Source organism: Pelodiscus sinensis, chromosome 3, assembly GCF_049634645.1.
Source record: "Pelodiscus sinensis isolate JC-2024 chromosome 3, ASM4963464v1, whole genome shotgun sequence".
Classification (NCBI taxonomy): domain Eukaryota; kingdom Metazoa; phylum Chordata; order Testudines; family Trionychidae; genus Pelodiscus; species Pelodiscus sinensis.
The window spans coordinates 128,206,914-128,229,801 of NC_134713.1; the positions used below are offsets into that span (position 1 = coordinate 128,206,914).

Sequence of the window (22,888 nt, forward strand, 5' to 3'; positions counted from 1 at the left end):
GTAAATGCTTACCAATTGGCTGATTTCCTTATGTACTTCAAATACTTCTACCACTCCAATAAATAGTGAAACACATTTTCCATGACAAGGTGTCAGATGGCATATGCAGTGGTAGCTTTTGAGATATGGCTTTCTTTTTTCTGTGCAAGTTTTATGGACTGTCTCTCAAAATAACTTTTTTATATTTATTCTATTGTTAATCATGAATTTAAAAAAAACGATTGAAGTTTGTCATAATGAGTTCCCATAGTTGCTGATGCCCTGAATGGAAGACATTGTCTTAAAAGGAGCAGTTCTACTGTCAGTCTGTGGCTGCCATAGAGACAAATTGCTTTTAAAAAAAATCCATCTTAATTGTATTGCTTTTACATGTCTGACAGTTTTGTGGCTGGAAATTGCTATTGAAATGGGAGTGAGTAAAATCAACTGAACACTTTTTATGAAGCTGTCTTCAAATTAGATTTGAACTACAGTTATTATATTAAGTGTAATATCCACCCTATTATTAAGCAATATCATTTTAATTATTATTGTTCCAACATAATGCTGACCAGCTATAGATTATGGTTTAGGTGCAGAGTCACTGATGTGGAGTGGATAAATAAAAGGTGAATTTGGGGAGATTTAGAAGAAGTTCTGGGAACCTAAAAGAATTACTTTTCCATTGAAACAGCTCTCTCTATGTAATTAATGCTTTAGTTCTACAGTACCAGAATATACTTTTCTCTCAGTAGCAGTTTTCTAAGGAAATACCATTCAAATGGAACTTGAAAATCTACCAGCTACTGGGAGGCTCGTCTCTTGAATGTCACTCAGCTTATTAGAGAGCGCTCTGTCCCTGGGAAGGCCTACAGAGCCTGGCAGTCCAGATCCTCAGGGGCAAGCAAAGTGCACTGAGCATCACTCACAAAGGTGGTGCGCAAAAGTATTCTGATGATGTCTTTTGTACTGCCCTCATCCCAGTGCAGCTCTCTATGTGCTGTTTCCTCTGGTATGTCTTAAAAGCAGCCTGAGGTCTACTTTAATTCATGCCAGTCTTTAATAATCCTGGGGACTTTAACATAACCCTGGAGGAGCCTGACATAGGAGCATGTCCAATGTGCTTGCTTTTTAGACATGTCTGTTTTCACCCTGCTATGCCAACAGCAGGGAAAGTGCATTGTATTGGCGCTATACCACCGTAAAAACACCTTTGCATTTTTATGAGCCTTGCTGGGGTTAATGGCTACGCTACAGTATTGAAACAATGCAGTGCAAATTGGTTATATGGCACTAAAGAATATGGGCCTCATTCATCCAGACATACTCAAGTTATTGGCATTAGTCAAATACTTCACTGCTTGAAAGACTACTGTAGGTTATTGCACATACGGTGCAGTGTGTAATTTTTCCTTCAGATTGCTGGTTTAGCCTCATTCAATCAGTGCATTCAATGTTTATAAGCAGCTAGCTGTTCTTAAAAGATAGTAGCTCCCAGAGCTCTTACTGATTTTGAACTACTTTTTCATATGTTTATTTTTCTCCTGCAGGTTCCACTGGTTATTTTTAAACGTGAAAAGGAAGTTGCAAGGAAATTGGAATTTGATGGGCTGTACATTACAGAACAACCTTCAGAAGATGATATTAAAGGGCAGTGGGACAGACTCGTTATCAACACACAGTGAGTGTTTTTTTACTTTAGCTTTTAAAGCTATGTACAGAATTTTCTGAGATATATACATTTTATTCCCCTAAGTTTCTCAGAAGTGTATGATGGGTCTTAAACTTCCAACAAAATAATTCAATAGACTGTAAGCATCTGTGGAAATTATTGTAAATCATGATTATTAGTCTTGTGTTCTGAGGGCCTGAATGTGAAATTACTTTTGTCCTGCAAAAATCAATGCACAGCACTGTACATTTTGGTAAGTATTATATTTGCTAACAAGTGGTACTGCTATAGCACTCTGGAACTCTTTAGATTGGTGATAGGCCCAGTTTCCAGCATTGTCTTCTGGGAAGACGCATATGGTCCAGGCCCTCTGGGACTCAGTACCTGGGCATCAATACTCCTTTTTCCTAACTGTGTTGATGTGACAAGCCCAACTCAATTTGGCGCCTGTAAGCCCTTTCCCTCTGGGAACTTGTAATCAGTCAACTTGATTAAAGTAACTCAGAAACAGTGTTTTAAAATCATAGAATAATAGGACTGGAAGGGACCTTGAGAGGTCATCGAGTCCAGCCCCCCGCCCTCAAGGCAGGATCAAGCTCCGTCTACACCATCCCTGACAGATGTCTATCTAACCTGTTCTTAAATATCTCCAGACAGGGAGATTCCACCACCTCCCTTGGCAATTTATTCCAATATTTGACCACCCTGACAGTTAGGAATTTTTTCCTAATGTCCAATCTAAACTTCCCCTGCTGCACTTTAAGCCCATTACTCCTTGTCCTGTCCTCAGAAACCAAGAGGAACAAATTTTCTCCTTCCTCCTTGTGACACCCTTTTAGATATTTGAAAACCGCTATCATGTCCCCCCTTAATCTTCTTTTTTCCAAACTAAACAAGCCCAGTTCATGAAGCCTGGCTTCATAGGTCATGTTCTCTAAACCTTTAATCATTCTTGTCGCTCTTCTCTGTACCCTTTCCAATTTCTCCACATCTTTCTTGAAATGTGGCGCCCAGAACTGGACACAGTACTCCAGCTGAGGCCTAACTAGTGCAGAATAGAGCGGCAGAATGACTTCACGAGTTTTGCTTACAACACACCTGTTGATACAACCTAGAATCATATTTGCTTTTTTGGCAACAGCATCACACTGTTGACTCATATTCAACTTGTGGTCCACTATGACCCCTAGATCCCTTTCCGCCATGCTCCTTCCTAGACAGTCGCTTCCCATCTTGTATGTATGGAACTGATTGTTCCTTCCTAAGTGGAGCACTTTGCATTTCTCTTTATTAAACCTCATCCTGTTTACCTCTGACCATTTCTCTAACTTGCTAAGGTCATTTTGAATTATGTCTCTATCCTCCAAAGAAGTCGCAACCCCACCCAGTTTGGTATCATCTGCAAACTTAATAAGAGTACTCTCTATCCCAATATCTACATCATTGATGAAGATATTGAATAGTACGGGTCCCAAAACAGACCCTTGAGGAACTCCACTTGTTATCCCTTTCCAGCAGGATTTAGAACCGTTAACAACAACTCTCTGACTACGGTTATCCAGCCAATTATGCACCCACCTTATCGTGGCCCTATCTAAGTTATATTTGCCTAGTTTATCAATAAGAATATCATGCGAGACCGTATCAAATGCCTTACTAAAGTCTAGGTATATGACATCCACCGCTTCTCCCTTATCCACAAGGCTCGTTATCTTTTCAAAGAAAGCTATCAGATTAGTTTGGCATGACTTGTTCTTCACAAACCCATGCTGGCTATTCCCTATCACTTTATTACTTTCCAAGTGTTTGCATACTATTTCCTTAATTACCTGCTCCATTATCTTCCCTGGGACAGACGTTAAACTGACCGGTCTATAATTTCCTGGGTTGTTCTTATTCCCCTTTTTATAGATGGGCACAATATTTGCCCTTTTCCAGTCTTCTGGAATCTCCCCTGTCTGCCATGATTTTTCAAAGATCATAGCTAAAGGCTCAGATACCTCCTCTAATAATAAAATATTATTTATTAATTCCCCCAAAGGCATAGAACATGCAGAGCCAAGTGTAGAAACAATAAATGGCCTGGGTCAGTCTTTCTTTGCCAGATTTCTGTAAACTCTCTTCATCTCAGCTAATTCCCCTCTCTTGTTGGGAGAAAACAGATTGTCCTGAGCACAGCAGGCTATCTGTGTCTCCCTGTGTTCCCTCACCAGCCTGTCCGCTCTCACTGACACTCCCATGGCCACCTCTGGACACGGATTGAACTCCCACCATTATCTAGGCCTTGGTGTCCTCTAATGACTTAGTGTTTTCTTTTTCTCTTCTTTTACTTTTTTTAATCTCTTTTTCTTAATCTTGGCAAAATAGCTATGTCATCAGGGCTGAGGAGATCTTGTCACAACTATAAAACTGACTATTTTGAGTGTCTGGACAGAAAGCTTTATTATAGTTTTATCTTTCTCACTTTGGTTGTTTTAACAACCTCTTTTGAGCTAATTCTATAACAAGTAACTTAACATAAACATAGGCATTGATTATATCACTTTCCTTTAATTCTTTACTAATCAAGTCCCTTATCACCCGTTCCATTATCCTTCCTGGGATCAGGGGCAGCCCATGGCTATAGGCCGATTTGGCCGTTGCCTAGGGCACCGCCTTCAACGGCACCCGATGATGATGTCATGGGGCACCCGGGACACCCGATGATGACGTCACCCCATTGACGGCCGTGCAGACGGGGGAGCTAATCGCGCGTTCCGCCTGGGGCACCAGCTGCCGCAGCCTGCCTCAGGTCGCTGCTGCCTGGGATTGATCTCAGACCGACAGGCCTATAATTACCAAGTATATTGGCACAACTTTTGCTTTCTTTCAATTTTTTGGAACTTCCTTAGAGTACGAAGACTTATTGAAAATACTCATTAGCTGTATAGAGAATGCTTCAGCCAGTTCTTTTAAAATTCTTGGATGCAAGTTATCTCAGTTTGCTGACTTTAAAATGCCTTCTATTAGCACTTGCTGTTTAATATTCTCCCTATCTTACTATTGGATTGGAAAATATGTTGCGATGAGACCTGATGATGGGGGCAGAGAAGGAGAGGCATAAAAGGATCAACTGCCCTGGGGCATAGTGATCAAAAGGGCCCAGGGGTCCTAGCCACCACTGTTGTGACTGCGGCAGATGGGGCCTTTAAATTGTCACCAGAGTGCTGGACAGTGTGATCTAGGGGTTTCAAGGTGGGGAGCTGCTTTGGTAGGGGAGCCATGGCATGGTGAGCTGAGGGGGGGGGGCTGTTCCAGCCCCGCCCATTCTGCCCAAGGCTCTGCCCCTTTTGATAGTGCATAGCTGCCTCCCCCACCTTGCGCAGGGGGGTGGCAAGTCTGTCTTTCCCCTGTTCATCATCTTCTAATGGTCTGAATAATTCATCCTGGCTTTTTCCCAAACACAAAACAAAAATATTTATTGGACACTTCTGACTTTTTTTGCAATATTATCAACTATTCTACCACTTCCATGTAGTAATGGGCCTATACCATTGTTAGGATCATTTTTGTTCCTAATACACTTAAATTTTTCCTTTTTTACCCTTAGTTCTGATGGTCATTGATTTCTCTTTATGGCCTTTTCCTTCCCTTATCAATTTTCTACAATTGCTAGCTTCTTATTTGCATTCATTGTTATCAACTTACCCTTTTAAAATTTGTTATATATATATGCTATTTTCTTATAGTTGCTTTTCTTAGTTTTCATCTTTAAAATCTCACATGAGGGATCAACTGCTTAACAGACCACCTCTCTCCCACTCAACAAATATTGTGATCACTGAAGTAACTGGTATTAAGAAAAAAGCTAATCTGAGCTAGAGACATGTCATTTTCAGATAAAAAGGCTTACTGTGGAACTTCCTAATATGTCCTCCTCCAGGGCATTGCAGTCAAATCACTCAATCCAGTTCTTTCATAAATCAAAAGTACTCTCCACTCACTCTACATTTCCATTCAAAATAAAATACATTGCATGGTGGGTGAGGTGAGCATACGGTCCTGTGCAGTGTATGCTGAAGCTTAATTTTTTTGTCACCTAGGGTATGTCTAGACTGCATGCCTCTGCCGACAGAGGCATGTAAAATAGGCTACCTGACATAGTAAATGGAGCGGGAATTTAAATATCCCTAGCTTCATTAAAATAAAAATGGTCCCCGTGCTGTTTGTTGCTGATCGTCGGCATAGCGCGCGAGTCAAGATGCGGACCAGTCGACAAGGGAAGCCTTTGTTGACCACTCCTGTAAACCTCATTTTATGAGTCATAAGGGAGCGGTCGACAAAGGCTTCCCTTGCCAACCAATCTGCATCTTGACTTGCACGCTGTGCCAATGATCAGCTGAGCTGACACATCGCGGCGGCCACTTTTATTTTAATGAAGCCAGGGATATTTAAATCCCCGCTTCATTGTCCATGTCGGGTAGCCTATTTTACATGCCTCTGTCGGCAGAAGCATGTAGTCTAGACATACCCCTAGAAACTACAGTTATTGACATTCCAAATACATATATAGACAGATAGATATTGAACTAAATTGAGAATGAATGAGGTAGCATATCACTTTGGGCGGATGCCCTAGATTAAGGAGATAGTTATGATTTCTGCTAGCTTGACAAAATACTTTCCTCTTTTGACTAGTATTCTGAATTAGAAGTGTTTTATCCATGGCATTTGGTGACAAAATTTCCTCTTCCAGATGAGGTGGGTGCATTTAGTATAGTTGTTTCATTTATATTTTGTTCACTCCCGTTTCCACAGAATATCTCTGGCAGAATTCTTGTGACCATACCCACAGCTCACTACAAAATCATTCCTGCCTCCCAGTTTTGCAGTCTTCCTATGTAAAGAACTCTACTTCTTCAACGTGACTGAATTGCACATGCCAAATCCAAACCACATTTTGCCACCCTTGATTCACTTCTCAGGTTCTCTCTTCCTCCAACTGCTCTGCACGTTTTTTCCCAAGAAAAAAATCACTAACTGCTATGTATCCTTCCCTTGCCTCTCAACTTGCTTTCTCTTCCCCACCTACAACTCTCCTCTTTCTCTGCATCACATATAAAGAAGTTGTATTAGTTGCTCTTCTCCTCTACCCCTTCAACTTGCCTCAGTGACCCTATTGGGCTTACCTGGATAGCTTCTGTTCAGTGGCACTAAATAAGGCTACTTGGTGCCTGCCCATCCTGGGGTGCTATTCTGCACCCCAGAAACAACTAGCAGGTCTGGCTCAGGGCAAGAGGTTCTGTAGCACACTGCACTCACTCACAAGTACTATCCAGTGGGAGCGCAGAACCAATGCTTAGGGTGGGGACAGCTCACAGAGCCCTATGCCTCCCCCCAAAACCTATAAATTGAACCTGCTGCTGGCTGCTTCCCTGCCAGCCCCAGCACACAGCTGCCCTGGCTACAGCAGTTTTTGGGCTTAGGGAGAAGTATCTCTTTCTGCTGTAGCCCTGAGCCCCTGCATGGGTCTCTGTAGGAAACCGCACGGCTTAGAAGGAACTTAGCTTCACATGGTTGTCTAAATCTCATTGAAGCTTTCAGCATGACATGTGTAAGGTATGGCTCTTCTTATCCCCATTCACTCAACTACAACTCTTGACCAAACTCTTATCTCATGTCTTGATAGTTGCAACAACCTTTTTTTTTTTTTTTTTTGGACTTGACAAATGCAGACTTGCCCTGCTTATGTCAGAATGATGTGGCATGGATCATTCTCTTGTCCTGTTGCTTTGGCCTTGTCGCCCTTCTGTTTGAATCCCTCCATTGGCTTCCCCTTCTCTATTGCATCAAATACAAGCTGCTGGTCTTCACTTTTAAGATCTCTTCTCCGTCAATCCCCAACTTTCCTGTCATCTGCCGTTCAATACTGAAATATCAGTTCAGAGTCCAATCAGCCAGTAATGCCTCTATCTCCCCCACTTGTTACATTTTCAAAAAGCGTCTTTGTCCTTTATTCTGTGTTTCCCCTCATGCTTAGGGGAAGCTCCTCCACCTGTCCCACAAACAGCTGCAAAACTGATTCTTTATATTTTTGATTATTCTCTAAGGTGCCACAAGAGCACACATTGTTTTTATTCAGTGCTTGGTCCATGACTAGGGTGTTGTGGCAGTACACAGATACAAATAATAATAAATGAGCCCACAGCATATCACAGTGTTCTCTGATAGCTTGATGTTGATAGGGAAAGATCAAGCTTTACAGGATTCTACATATTGGACAAGGCGAATACCACCATCATTTTTATGGCATCATTTTAATTGCTAGCCAAGTACGCTCTGTATTTGTCTAGGATAACTTTGCTGTAATAGAAATTCTACATCGCTTTCCAACAGTGGGTCTGGAGCCCATACATAAGAGAAGTTCATTGCCATCAATGTGGATTTGTCTGTCTATTACAAGTTAAGACAAATGTATGCATATTTTCTCTTAGTTGGTATTTTTAAATACTATTTAGTCTCCAAATTATCATTTCTCATCTATATTTTTCAGATCATTTCCTAACAACTACTGGGACAAGTTTGTTAAAAGAAAGGTAATGCCGTATATTATTTTTGATAGGCTTTTTTGGTCTGATTCTTTAAGTTTATTGAAATTTTGTATGTTTTTTTGTGAAATAGAGGATGATACGTTTCTCTAAAATATATGTATGCTCATGTATATTACTGTTGCTACCTTTTTACATTATTTTAAATTCCTCACCTGTTTTATACACGTAATTACACATTTTTACATACAAGTTGGGCAATTAATTTTGAATATATGTTCCATATAATTTAGAGATCATGAGGGACACTTATGACCGTAAAGTCTGTAAGTCTGAGGGTATGTCTAGACTGCATCCCTCTGTCAGCAGAGGGATGCATATTAGGCAGGTCGACATTGCAAATGAGGCAGGGATTTAAATATCCTGTGCCTATTTTTCATAAAAATGGCTGCCGCGTTTTACCGACTCAGCACTTTGTCTGCAAAAAATGGCAGTCTAGAGGCAGATCTGTCAAGAAAGAAAGTCTTTTTCGACAGATCCCTTATGCCTCCTGCAAGGAGGTTTACAGGATCTGTCGAAAAAGGCTTTCTTTCTCAACAGATCCCCCTCTAGACTTTTTGCCAACAAAGTGCTGAGTCGGCAAAATGCGGCAGCCATTTTTATGCAAATTAGGCACGGGATATTTAAATCCCTGCTTCATTTGCAATGTCGACCTGCCTAATCTGCATCCCTGTGCTGACAGAAGGATGCAGTCTAGACATACCATGAGTCTGTTGGCTTTTCTTTTCATTAAAATCAGAAATTTAAGAAACATGCAAAATGTTGTATGTATGCGTTACATATATGCAACCATATTTTTTGTTTGTGTACATCCATATCTATCTATTTATAGAACATTATCTATGAACAGATAGATGATAAGAAGGAGTGGTGACAGTTGCTTAAATATGAACTTTGATACTAGTTTCTTTAAAATATTACTGTCAACCATTACTCTAGCTTCCCCCAAAATAATTTGATCTTGCTAAAAAGTCAATCGCAATATCATCACACACAAAAATATTTTTCTAAGGAGGCTGGTAAAGATTAAAAAAGGATTTTAATGTTGTTGGGTTGGTTTCATGTCTGTTGGCACAGGCTTTGTGTCAGTATGACTCCACTGATTTCAGAGAAATAGAGTTTTTTTAAACATTTATTAGAAATTGTCTCTTAAAATATTTCTCAGTTTTTTGGCTCATAATAATTAGTACTTTGGCTAAAAAAATGTTTTATTAGTCTTGCTGAGGAAGATGCCATTTCTATATTTTGAAGGGCTTATAAGGAGATAGTGAGTCAAACAGTCTGCACTAAAATAGTACAGGAAGGGTACGCAGTAGCTCATAAATGTAAATTTAGCAAAACGTAGCATTGGGAAAGGAAATATTATGCTTTTAATCAGACTGTAGAATGCCCACTTTATTATGCTGGGGTAGAGAAATACTCTGAATAGAGCTGTGTGTATTAGAGGCAAGATCTGATATTTTAAGGAAGGGTTCTTTGCTTTACATACTTTTTTTCTACTCCCCAGGATACTGCCTGAGACACAATCATAAAGAGCTATTTGTATGCCTATACAAAAAAAAGGGGGGGGGGGAGGAGAGAGGTAGAGGATTAACCTTCAAGTATACAAAAATGTCTAAACCCCAAATTATTAGTCACCTAAAACAATACCATTTCATATTGAGTTGTGTGTCTGTAATCTGTAGGGTGTATTTTTGCAAAGGATAAGTAAATCTAGTGGGATATCAGTGACTAATAATGGATTCTGATGTGGTGGGGAACATGTACATCCTATAATTGTTCATGTTCATTTATTGTAACATTGCAGATATTTTGTGAAAAGAATAGAATATAAGTAAGCATAAATGTAATGCTATTTTTCAGTGTTATTTGGATGGCAGTGAAACTCGACTTTCACGTATAGTCCTGTTAATGAGGGGTTTTGTTTGATGTATATGTGTATATGATATATATTTTGTATACATTATATTATTGAAATTAACTTAAATATTTATATAATTAAACAGAGATAACTGGAAAAATGTGAATATTTGTGCAAAAATTGTCCCTTTTCTGGTTGAAAAAACATACCGGTAAATGTAAATATTTTTGCAACCAGCTGTATCAAGCATACCTAGAGGAACTTACTCTAAGGTGGAAGTAAATTATCAGAGTAATGAAAACCTTACCATGCTCCCCCACAACTGATTTGTATTGAACGTTCCTCCACCATTTAGGTTATGGATAAATACGGGGAGTTCTATGGCCGGGACAGAATCAGTGAGCTACTAGGAATGGACAAGGCTGCTCTGGATTTCAGCGATGCACGAGAAAAAAAGAAACCAAAGAAAGATAGCTCCTTATCTGCAGTGTAAGTACTCCTCTCTCTTTTCTGGTATAAATTAAAATCAAGCATTTGATTTTTGTCATTTAGCTTTAAATATTGTGGCCGTGCTTATTCTGTACATGAGAAATGTTCTTGATTTTATGATTTAATGAGAGGCATGGACAGACAGAAGCTAGAGGCAATGTAAGCAGAGAAGTCACGGGCCAGCAAGTTATTTTATGGCTGTGAATTAATTTTGTTATATTAGTGTTCAAATGCATAATATTGCTATTATTTTAATAAGACCTATTGATTGCAGTGCTGGAACTTTCATTATCTTCATTAGATTTTTCATGCAATCCTAATTAGACAGACAGAATGTATAATGGGGTACACCATGCATCCCAATTTTAGAAACAAGTAAAAAGAAATATATATGTGGTTAATAGACAATGCCATAATTGCTGTACAATCTAGGAAATTAGATGTCTAGTCTTTGAAATATTGCTTAACTTGCCTTATGCAGTGTAGTAGTAGCCATGTCAGTCCCAGGATATTAGAGACACAAAGTGGGTGAGGTAATATCTTTTATTGCACCAATTTATATAAATTGGTGAAAGAGATAAGCTTTTGAGTCACACAGCCCCTCTTCAGATATGGGAAATGAACTCCTAGCATCTCAGCAAAATACAAGGTGGGAGTGATTACAATATGTGTAAATATAAGTACATATTGTAAAGGACCATTCAAGGTAGACTGTCATATTAACACCTCTGCAGTCATAGGATAAAGATGGTTTTAATGGGTTACAGATTGTCTTGATTGTGGGGGATCTTCTTTCTGATGATGAGCTTGGAGAGGTTTGAAGGCCAGAAATAGAGATTCAGGGGAGATTTCTTTCAGAGGGGGTTGCCATTGAACATAGTTTTAGCTGTTTGATGGTACCACTAGTAACATTCTCACTTTACCATTTGTTTATCAAAGGCACGTTCTAAGTGACCATCACATTGGCTGCTAGAAAGACAAGTGAGAAAGGGAATCCTTATGGCTGATCTACCACTGTGTTCCAGCAGGATAAAGTTTCATTGTGACTATACTCCAAGTTTCTGACATAAATCAGACTGTACACATACCTGCATTTTTTTTCTGAACTTTATATTACCAATAAGGACCAGAGATTTCATTCTCTGGATGTGTGTTGAGCATTGCTTTTCTGCCATCAGAGAACAAATCCCTTCAGGAAATACCTAGACTGCTCATGGCTCTAGCAAAACAAAGGCTATCAAAGTAGATTTTAGCCTGTATCTTGTTCTATCAGTTATAGAATCAGAGAAATATAATTGGAAGGGACCTCAATACGTCATCTAGTCCACTGAAGCAGAAATAATTTTAATTAGACCATCTATAGCAGGTGTTTGTCTAACTCAGAGAAGCTGCAATCAGGAGGGCACTGGATACTATGGATGTTAAAATGAGGTGATTTTACTAATCGAGTACTCGATAGAATTTTGATCAATTACTCAATTAGTCAAGGGCAGGCAGCTGGGACCAAACCCCGCCGTGGCTCTGCAATTTAAAAGCCAGTAGGTGCTGGGGGAGGAGTGGGGAGAGTCTGTTAGAAGTGTGTAAAAGTTTGTACGATGCCCCTGTGTACTGAGGAGCTCCGAGAGGCCTTCTGCTGAGAGTGTCTGTCATACTTCTCTGGCAGGTGTTGAGCTCCACACTATCCCCAGTGCAGTGCTATGCCAAAAGGCATATTCTAATCCACACTCAGAGAGATGACATTCATTTTTGTTGCTGCTGCTGTTAAACATATCTAAATTATCTCTCCTCTGTGATTAAACACTCTCATTTTACTCCCTCAGTAAATTTCCTTTCCAATATCTTTATACTCCTTTTTTTTCAACAGCCTTCATCCTTGATTTCAGTAGGACAAGATGAAGTCTATTTCTCTAAACATATTCCTGTTTCTGCTTGATAGGAACATTCTATAATAACCACATGTTCTCCATATGAATTCTACTATTCCTTCCAACTTTAGAGAAACAGGACAATTATAGCTTATTATACTTACAGGATAATACGCTTATGGTGGACTAGATGCTGTATGATTTCCCACTGAGCTTTTTATACATATCTTCTTTTTTGCAGGCTAAATTCGGTTGATGTAAAGTATCAGATGTGGAAATTAGGAGTTGTTTTCACTGATAATGTAAGTTCATTTTACTACATCTATAATAAAACAAAACAGAATTCTAGACATGAGGAATTGCTTAAAATGTAGATCTGATCTGATTACTTTTGTATGCTATTGATAATGATTTATTAATCTCAGGAGGGGTAATATTGCTTCATCATCCTGAGCTATAAACTTAGATAGGCAAGCTTACTACTTAGGGTGCATCTACATGCATGGCTGGATTTGGGGGGGGTGGCTAGCCGAGCAGTTGCCCGGGGTGCCAACCTATGGGGGGGCACCTGATTGAAGTGGTAAGGGGCGCTGCATCAAGCGCCCTCCATAGGTTGCCGCCTGGGGGTGGGGCCGCGCATGCGCTGTGTGCCCACTGTCTGGGGCGCAAGAATGGCTCGGACTGGCCCTGTCTACGCTGCAGGGCTTAACTTGAAATAAGCTATGCAAATTGAGCTACGTCAATTGTGTATCTTATTTTTAAATAGCTTATTTCGAAATAGGGAGCGTCTACACAGAACTTATTTTGAAATAGAGCACTCTTCTTCCAACTTCCCTTATTCCTCGTCCAATGAGGGTTATAGGAGTTGGAGTAAGAAGTCCTCCAGCTTGACAATATTTTGACACTATTTCAAAATAACTGGCTGCTGTGTACACACAGACTAAGTTATTTTGGAATAGTGCTTTCAAAATAGTGTTGCTGTGTGGACGCACCCTTAGTTACACAAATAAAAAACTGCAAGAACTGCCTTTCAATTCTGCAGAGTTCAGCTGGATCTTCCTCTGGTTTGTCTTTGTGCTCCTCAGCTGTGCACAGAAACTTGCAATAATTTGTTTGTGGTATTTTATGATAATAAGGAAAAATTAATCTGAACTATTGTAGGGTGGGTATCAACTTTGAATCACAATTTCTCATACAAGGCTTAGCTCCATTTCCATTTTGTATGTGAAGCCACTGAACATCACTAGAATGAGTACAGATAGTTATAGTTGACTGTAGTGGAGTTACTCTGGATTTACACTGGTATATCTGGAAGTAGCCACAACATGTGATTTATTAACTCTACTTCCATGTTAAAAAAACGTTCAGTATATCAGACCTTCAGAATATATCCTGTCACGGGGTGATCTTGACCTTTGAGGATTAGGGCTCAGTCTCACTCATCCTAAGCCTCATTCGCTTTCCCTGCTGAAAGGAATGAACGCAAAGGATGGGGAGCTGGTGACTGAGAAGCAGACCTAGTGGGTCTGAGTTTGGGGTTGGAGCTTACTGGGAATAGGGCAGGTAACAGTTCTGCATTGCCAGGCTGCAGGCCTGCAGGGGAAGAGAGCCTGCTGATCTACAAAGGGTGTATAGGACTGTGAACCTAAAGGGGGAGCTATAAGCAAGAGGAAGCTCTGATTAAGGACTAGTGATAGAAATGTAGCCGTGTTAGTCTGGTGTAGCTGAAACTAAATACAGGCCTATATAGCACTTTAAAGACTAACAAGATGGTTTATTAGATGATGAGCTTTCGTGGGCCAGACCCACTTCCTCAGATCAAATAGTGGAAGAAAATAGTCACAGCCATATATACCAAAGGATACAATTTAAAAAAAATGAACACACATGAAAAGGACAAATCCAAGAAAACCAACAATAGAACACCACTTGTCATCACCTACAGCTCCCAACTTAAACCTGTCCAACACATTATCAATAGATTACAACCTATACTGGAACAGGACACTAAACTCCAAAAGCTCTGGGAGACAGACCCATAGTCTCTTATAGACAACCACCTAACCTCAAGATGATTCTTACCAACAACCACAGGACATACCACACTAATACCAACCCTGGTACTTTCCCTTGCAACAAACCCCGCTGCCAGCTTTGTCCACATATTCACTCTGCTGACACCATTATTGGGCCTAACCAAGTGAGCTATAAGATCAAAAATACATATTCCTGCGCCTCAAGAAATATAATCTATGCTCTCATGTGCCGAAAGTGTCCGTCTGCTATGTACATTGGACAAATGTCTCAGACACTTCGCCAAAGAATCAATGCCCACAAAACAGACATTAGACAGGATCACAGGGAAAACAGTTGCTTGTCATTTCAACCAGAAAGGACACTGTCTCAATGACCTGCTAACCTGCATCCTACTTCAGAAGACATTCAAATCTGCACTTGAAAGGGAATCCTCTGAACTGGCATTCATGCTAAAATTCGACACTCTCCGCAGGGGACTTAACAAAGACCCCAGCTATCTTACCCATTACAAAGATGGCTTCCCCCATTATCACCTCTAATTCTATTAACTCACAGACATTTCCCCTTCCCCACCTCTAATATCATTAACTCACTGGCATTCACCTTCCTTTCCCCGCCCCCCCCTGCATCCGTCTTCTGTTCTGAAATGTGATTTGTCCTTTTCATATGTGTTCATTTTTTAAAATTGTATCCTTTGGTATATATGGCTGTGACTATTTTCTTCCACTATTTGATCTGAGGAAGTGGGTCTGGCCCACGAAAGCTCATCATCTAATAAACCATCTTGTTAGTCTTTAAAGTGCTACATAGTCCTGTATTTTGATTAAGGATCGGAAAGACTTCTGAATCTAGTGGATGAGCTATATGGATGCTACAGTCCATCATAAATTGAAAGGACTAAATGTGCTCAGAGTAGAGGGGCATAAGGTTTGGGGTATAGTTTAATGGTAATAAACCACACCTAGAAGTGGAGAAAAAATGTGACAAAGCAGATGTGGTGGTTAGTTTGATGTGAAATTAAAGATAAACCAATGCAGTGAGACAGCCAGTGATGGATTGTAAGCTTGCTTATGCATCCATTTTTGTCTATGTTTCTCATACTTTTTCTTACCTCTTGCCACGTATGATAGATATTTCTTTCCTTATATTTCATCTACTTCTCTTGCTATATGCTAGTGTGAAATTATAATCCTGACCTTTTCAGAATAAAATGCTGTGATACCAACAAAACTATTTGTTTCGATATTTCAAAATATTTAATTTCTGTTTCAACCATTTTTAATATTTCTCTTTTTTCTTTACTATAAATCTCTTACACTTACAAATGAAAAGTAATCTGGAATCAGAAAAAAACATTTTTGTTAGAAAATGTTGAAACTAGATGGTAAGAGAATTTTGAAATATATTTCTTCACTAATTTTTCAAGTTGAACAATTTGTAAAAGCTAACTTTTTTCCTCTGAAGAGGTTTGATTTTTGGCAACTTGCCATTTTCTGATGAAAAATATTTTGTCAGCAAATTTCTGATTAGCTCTAGTAAACATCATTGTAATAAAGCATCATGCCTGGTTACCCAGCAGAAAGGCACATTTAAGCTCTAATATATTCCTCTCTTTTTGCTTTGTGACTAAAGTAAAGCTAGTTATTACTCAAAGGTGACAGATTGTGTTTCCTGCTGATTTTCTAATGTAATTCTCTCTCTTTTTGTTTGTTTCTAATAGTCTTTCCTTTACCTAGCTTGGTATATGACTATGTCAATCCTTGGCCATTACAACAACTTTTTCTTTGCTGCTCATCTCCTTGACATTGCAATGGGATTCAAAACACTACGAACTATTCTATCATCAGTAACCCACAATGGCAAACAGGTATCAAGCTTCATCTCATCTTTGTGCTAAATGAATGATCAGTTAGGTTTGGCTCCTACTTATCTTCAAACTGACTAGGAAAACTTTTCTTGAGGATTGACAATAGTAATGTTCTTTAATTGCAAAGCTTTGTTTTGTGTTGATGTGGAAGCAAGACAACAGGATAATCATGAATTCTAAAGTTCTATTTCAGATATATACAGCATTAAAGAAAATAAGCAGGTTTTCCTATCAGTTTTGTTCTCTTAGAGAAGTCTTATTGCTCTGAGCTTTGACTTCTGGCATACTTCAAGGCTTAAAAGTCCAACTAGAAGAAAAGGCCCACACAAGCATTTGCTTCAGAGCAAATACAAGCCACCCTCTATGGGTGCAGAGACTCTCCTTAGCAATACAGCTGATGTAATTTTGCTACACAAGGAGGGGATATGGTAAGATTTGGGAGCTTACTTTATCATGTCTCCTTGTTTACCACCATGCTATGTGAGAAGCAGAGAGGGGGCTAGAGGAGCTGTTGCTACATAGATCCTTTGATTATGCCACCTTGTGCAGAGAGTGCTTTAACACTCCAGTGCAGTGGTCCCCAACACGGTGCCCGCGGACACCATGGCGCCCGCGGGGACATTTATGTGAGCCCGCCAAATGCTTGGGGCTGGCCTGGCCCCGGGCACGTGGTGCATGCATGGTCCCGGAGCCGGTTCCGGGCACGTGGCACATGGTGAGCGCCGGCCCCGGGAGCGCCGCGGATTGGCTGCCCGCACTCTGGGCGCACGGCGCATGGGGGGAGCGCCGGCCCCGGGCACGCGGCTATGGGGGGCCCCTGCCCTCTGGTGCCCGGCGGGCAAATGGCCACGCCCCCTGGCACCCGGCAACCTCAGATGGTTGGGGACCACTGCTCCAGTGGCTACTACAATCTCAGAGCTATATTAATAGCCATAGTGTGAGTAGGTATTTACTCTGTAACCTGCTTTACCTCCACAGTCATGAATCTATCCAGCTCTCAGCTAAACTACATAGGGTCGGGGAGCTGAATTTTTTGTAACCTAAATTAAACTGACCATCCATATATATTTGGATTAAAGATTCTGATAAATTAGTCATTGCTTTTAAAATATTTTGATGGCAAAATGCAACACTGTTCAAGGTGGCTAGAGGTGATTTTGACCACAGAAATGTTAACCCCAGAAACGGCATTCCATGATTTTGCTATTTGTAACTCCTCAACTGGCAGACTGCTTTTTACATCACAAAAGATTCAATTTAAAGTAATATTTTTTTGCTCCAGTTTAATTGTAGAGTGACTTGCAGAAATGGACTGTTATGCCATATTTTAAGCAAATAAATGAAGATGGAATGTAGGTCTTTATCAGTCTCTTCACCTGCATGAATGAGAATGATTTGAGCAGCTATTAGCTCCAAAGTGCATCCTGCCCTCAGCTTTGTTGTCCATATAATCAATTTCACAGGCAACTGCTTATAGTAAGGATGCTAAGAGGGGGGAATTGGGTAATCATGTAGTTGATACAATTTGTATCGACTACATGATTAGTCGATAGGGGAAGGAGCTACCCCTGCTGCGGCTCTGCAGTTTAAATGAGTCTGGCTTGCTCAGTCCCGGCTTGCACTGGGTCCAGCAGCCTCTGTCTGCCGGAGGGTCCCAGAAGAGAGCTGAGACTCCCCGCGGACAGGGGCTGCTGCAGTAGGGTATGGGGAGGGGGGAATGTGAGTAGTCAACTCAATTACTCGGTACGCCTAGGCTTATCAGGTAGCTGCCTAATCGACTACTCTTTTACATCCCTAGCTTATAGTCTAAATTAGGTGTATCATCCCTCACACTGAAGGGCAGGAGGGAGTTCTTTTTGTTTGCACACATTGACAAGCTATTAATGAGTTTTTATTACCTAAAGCAGGGATTTTTAAACTGTACACTGTGAAGCTCACCAAGTCTGTCTGCAGAACTAAATATATTTTTTCAGTGTGAGGCAGCAGGGTTCTTGAGCTATTCGGAAGTGAGATTTGTCAACGGAATTAGAAGGTTGGTAAACACTGACCTGGAGATGTTGCTTTAATTTGGAAAGGATGGACTGTATATACAGAATATTGTATGGTAGTAAACTCACACCAAGCACTGAACTGAGAATATTTTACTCTTTTATATGAAATTGTCAGATGAAATATTTTAAACCAGTATGAAGAAAACCCAGAACTTCCCTCTCAATACTGGTATGGGATAGATAGTTAAAAATCATTTTTTCTGCCTCTCATCCCATATTGGTTATTTTAGGAAACACCAGGTGTTCTAGGATCTACTTGCTTGAAACACGAAGGAAATACGGGGGGATATGTTTTAAGGCAAAGAGGAAGTGGCCACCCCAAATCTCTGCTTTGTCTTTTCTGGAGGCCCTCAAATATTTGTAGAACTATGGATTGGGGCTATTGTGTTTCTATTCCATGACCTCTGCAGGGGGTGGTTAACACAACTCTCAGTAGCCACTACAACTTTAGTTAAATAAGTTTAAACCAATTTTCATAGCAGCTGCCATGGATTCTGGGAGTTGAAATCTCCCTGACAGACAGAGGCGTAGTGAGGGGTGGGGTGGGGCAATTGCCCCCAGGTGCCATGCTAGGATGGGGCACCAGTTTAGCTGCCTGAGAACAGCCCCTGCAGCTCAGCCTGAGCAAGACAGTAAGACCCAGCTTTCTTTTACACTGACAGCCTCTGTGCGAGATCGGAACAACCCCACCATTGCAACCTGGGATTCAGAGGATGGAAAGGTGGCAGCTGTAGTTCAGGGCTGACTGTGACTTCTGGCTTCTCCTGGTCTGGCTGGAGGCTGGGGTGCAGCTGCAGGCTGGGCAGACCCCAAAGCTATGAAACCCCCAAGAGCTGCAGGGACAGTTGCAGGAAAGAGCCAACCCCTAGAGCTAAGTCTCTCCATTTGCTGGAGGGGAGTAGATGGAAACTGGTGCCAGCTCCTGAAGTCCCTTGCCCCTATGAGAATCTGCCACAAGAGCTGCATCGCACTTACCACTGGCCAGCCTCAGTAAACTACCCCCTCCTTCCAGTGCCCTGCTGTGAGCCCTTTACCTCCTACCACTCCTGCACCCTCACTTCCATCCCTGAGCCCACCCATTCAAACACCAACCTCCCGAACCTCCCTCGTGACACCAGAACTCCCTGACCTGAGTCCCCCTATGTGTCCCATCCCTCTGCTTAAGAACATGAGCAAAGCCGGGGACATTGCTCGACGTTCTATAGAGACCTGCTCTTACCCCAGCTACGCTGCAGCGGTTGCTTGCAACACAATGCCACCTGGGACCTTCTCAGCAATTTTAACCCTGGTCCCTTTGCAGCCCGGCCTCATCAGCCTCCTTCAGAAACCCCAGGTCCCAAACTTCCTACCAGCCACTTTCCTGCTGCCAGGTTTGGTGCGGACACACCTGATGCACACAGCGCGTTGCCACTGTGCAGAGCTCAAGCTATTTTCCAGCCCACATGGGTGCAATTCATCATCACCCCAGACCACTGGGCCCCTCTTGCCTTGTGGGCTGAGAGCTCCCACTTCTCACCCAGCAAGTTCTGCACTTTGGCCGGACGGGAGCAGCACAAAGGGTCCAAGCCAAACCCTGTTCGCATGTTCCCCTCCCAGCGCAGATTAGAATGTGTAAAGTCCCATAGGTAGGAACAAATGATTGGGGGGAGCAAATTTTGCCTTTGCCCCCGGGCACATAACACCCTCGCTATGCCTCTGATAACAGATGACTGTCTAATAAGACCCCATCTCCAAACAGACAAGTTATTTACTGCAATGTTGGTACAAGTATCCAGAGCATTGGAGAAGAGCTTTTTAAAACTAACTAAATAAGTGTGGTGTGTATAGTGGAAATCATGAGTCTTACACAGATATGCAAGCCAACCTGCTGCAGGCTTTGCTCATAGGACAATACAGTGTGTGAGCATGAATAAAATAAAATGATCCGATACATTAGTTTCTGGTGGGCAGCTTATAATTGTGTTGCTATTATATTGCTGCACTTTAGGCCTTGGTAGTGAGGTTAAACCTACACGGGCCAAAGAGTGCTCATACAGATACTATTGAAGGGCTGAGATCTTAAAGTTATGCTCTGGAAAGTGACAACCATTACAGGCCTATGGACATATATTGTACATACCAGTCTGCTGTAATATCACCGTAGGTAACAATAAATTGCTGATTTTAAAAACAGGATATGCACAGAGACATGACATGTAAGATAGGAAAGTGAATGCAAGTGACTGATATCCTCCCTTGCCATCATTTAAGAAAGGCCCCATCCCAGTTAACCTAGTGTGCATAACTAGTGAACATAGAAACCCTAAGTAAACCTGGTTTAAAACAGGATTAGCCTGGTAACAGGAAGCACATTTTGGTCACACTAGTTCAATGACCACTCATTGATATAATTACTAGATCTTAAAATTTAATCTATTTGAAAAATTGCATGAATTGCCTAGAAAATAGCTTTTTTTAAAAGTTGCAAACAATGAGAATTTATATGTTGAAAAAGCAAATCCTGCTCAGGTTTCAACTTGAAAATTACAGACCAGTGCGAAGTTTTTTCATTCGCTATTATTCATGCTTACCACGGAAGCACAAAATCTAGCTGTTTGCCCATTACTGTGTTGACTCATATTACAAAGAAAAAGTATGATTTTTTTTTTTACTTTCCCATAATAAAAATAAAATTAGTTGTCCTAGGGCAAGTAGAATTTTGCAACATTGATGCATGCATGTTTGGAGAGACTTGCACAGATGAGTTATGTGCACTGTAGGTTGGTCAAATTTTAGCCAGCACGTGTCCTTTTAAATATCCAGATATGATTGAGCAGATGTGTAGCTTTTACACAAACCCATTAGAAGTTAAGTATATAAAGTGCAAGACTATTACCAGTGATATATTACTTCATAAATCAGGTAGTTATGAAAATTATCTGCTGAAATATTTGTTCTTTTCAAATATTTGCTGAGGGAAACTGTAATTCACTTATAACTGCTTTTTATCTGTCTCAAGACAGTATTTTAATATTGTAGCAATTAAGAATGAAGAAATTCATTGCCATTTGTAAGAGGAGACATATTGATATTAATATGCTTTTTTCGAGGATTCTTCAGGTATAATGGAAACTGCGTCACTATGAAATTGTCATCACACTAGATAGCAAACTCTTCAATGCCACTTTTCTAGCTGAACTCTAAAATGCATCAAATTTTGCAAGTTGTGTCCATGTAAATTGTTTTTCAAGTGTAGTTTTGCCTCAAAATGGAAGTACATGCTGATGAAGAAACACTTTCAAATAGAGGCATTGATTTACAGATTGATCAAAGAATACCCTTAAATCTAATTGTTCAGTAAATTTAAAGCTGGCTTTAACTTCCAGACTCCACCAAAAATTGTCTTAAATCTACATTCATTTAAAAATTTGCTTATTAAAATTTCAAGCACAAAAGCAAAGATCTTACATTTTTTAATATTCCATATACTTGTACAAAGCTAAGAAAATTAGAAGAACTTGAGTATTCTTCTTACTTTGCAGCACATTTGCTTGGTGACCTTGGGCAAATTCCTTAAGCTTTCTTTGCCTCAGCTTCCCATTCTGTGTAATGAGATTAATATTTAAAAACCATAGTAGGTAGATATGTCTTGCATCATTGATGTTCATAAAATACTTTGAGATCCTTGGATGGAAACTTCCATAGAAGACCAAAGTGTGTGTCCAACAAGCTCAGTGCCTATTGTATGTACATAGTATTGATTTACATCCATGTTACCGTATTTTCCAGCGTATAAGGCGACTCGGAGTATAAGACGACCCCCTAATTTTTTAGTTAAAAGATAGGGTTTCGTCTTATATCCCAGCGCCCGTCCGCCTCCTTTGCTCCCGGTGTCCCTGGTCTGCTGGAGACGGTCCCCAGCAGACCAGAGGCACTGGGAGCAAACCCGCAGCAGCTTTGCAAAGCCTCGGAGGAAGCCGGCGGGGGGGCAGCCCAGGCGCGCCTGGGATGCCCCGCTGCCGGCTTCCCCCGAGGCTCTGCAAAGCCGCGGAGGGGCTCCGGCGGTGGGGCAGCCCAGGCGCTCCTGGGCTGCCCCGCAGCCGGCTTCCCCCAAGGCTTTGCAAAGCTGTGGAGGGGCTCAGGCCAGGGGGCAGCCCAGCTTTGCAAAGCCTCGGGGGAAGCCGGCGGGGGGGCAGCCCAGGCGCGCCTGGGATGTATACCCAGCGTACAAGACGACCCCCGATTTTTGGGGGATGTTTTTTAACATCAAAAGTCGTCTTGTACGCCGGAATATACGGTAATTTCCCAGACATTGGGTATTTAATGTAATAACTATTGTGCTGGAATGTACTTGTGTCTGCTCTGATACTATAAATAGGGAACAGGAATGTATTTTTAAGCTTGAAGGATAGAAATATTTTCTTTTCTACCTGTATGTAAGGACATATTGGTATGGATCTGAATTTACATTTTTGCTATTTTTTTCTTTCGCCTTGAAGTT

General features: G+C 41.0%; 1 protein-coding gene across 1 annotated transcript in view; it reads left to right on the forward strand.

Annotated features, from left to right (window-relative positions):
* RYR2 (ryanodine receptor 2) overlaps positions 1–22,888 on the forward strand; it is a 648,519-nt gene that overhangs the window by 604,084 nt on the left and 21,547 nt on the right. The window contains exons 96-100 of the mRNA XM_075924816.1: positions 1,530–1,660; positions 8,184–8,226; positions 10,455–10,588; positions 12,695–12,755; positions 16,211–16,357. Of these exons, the coding sequence (XP_075780931.1) occupies positions 1,530–1,660; positions 8,184–8,226; positions 10,455–10,588; positions 12,695–12,755; positions 16,211–16,357 (516 nt within the window). The remainder of the gene's footprint in view (positions 1–1,529; positions 1,661–8,183; positions 8,227–10,454; positions 10,589–12,694; positions 12,756–16,210; positions 16,358–22,888) is intronic.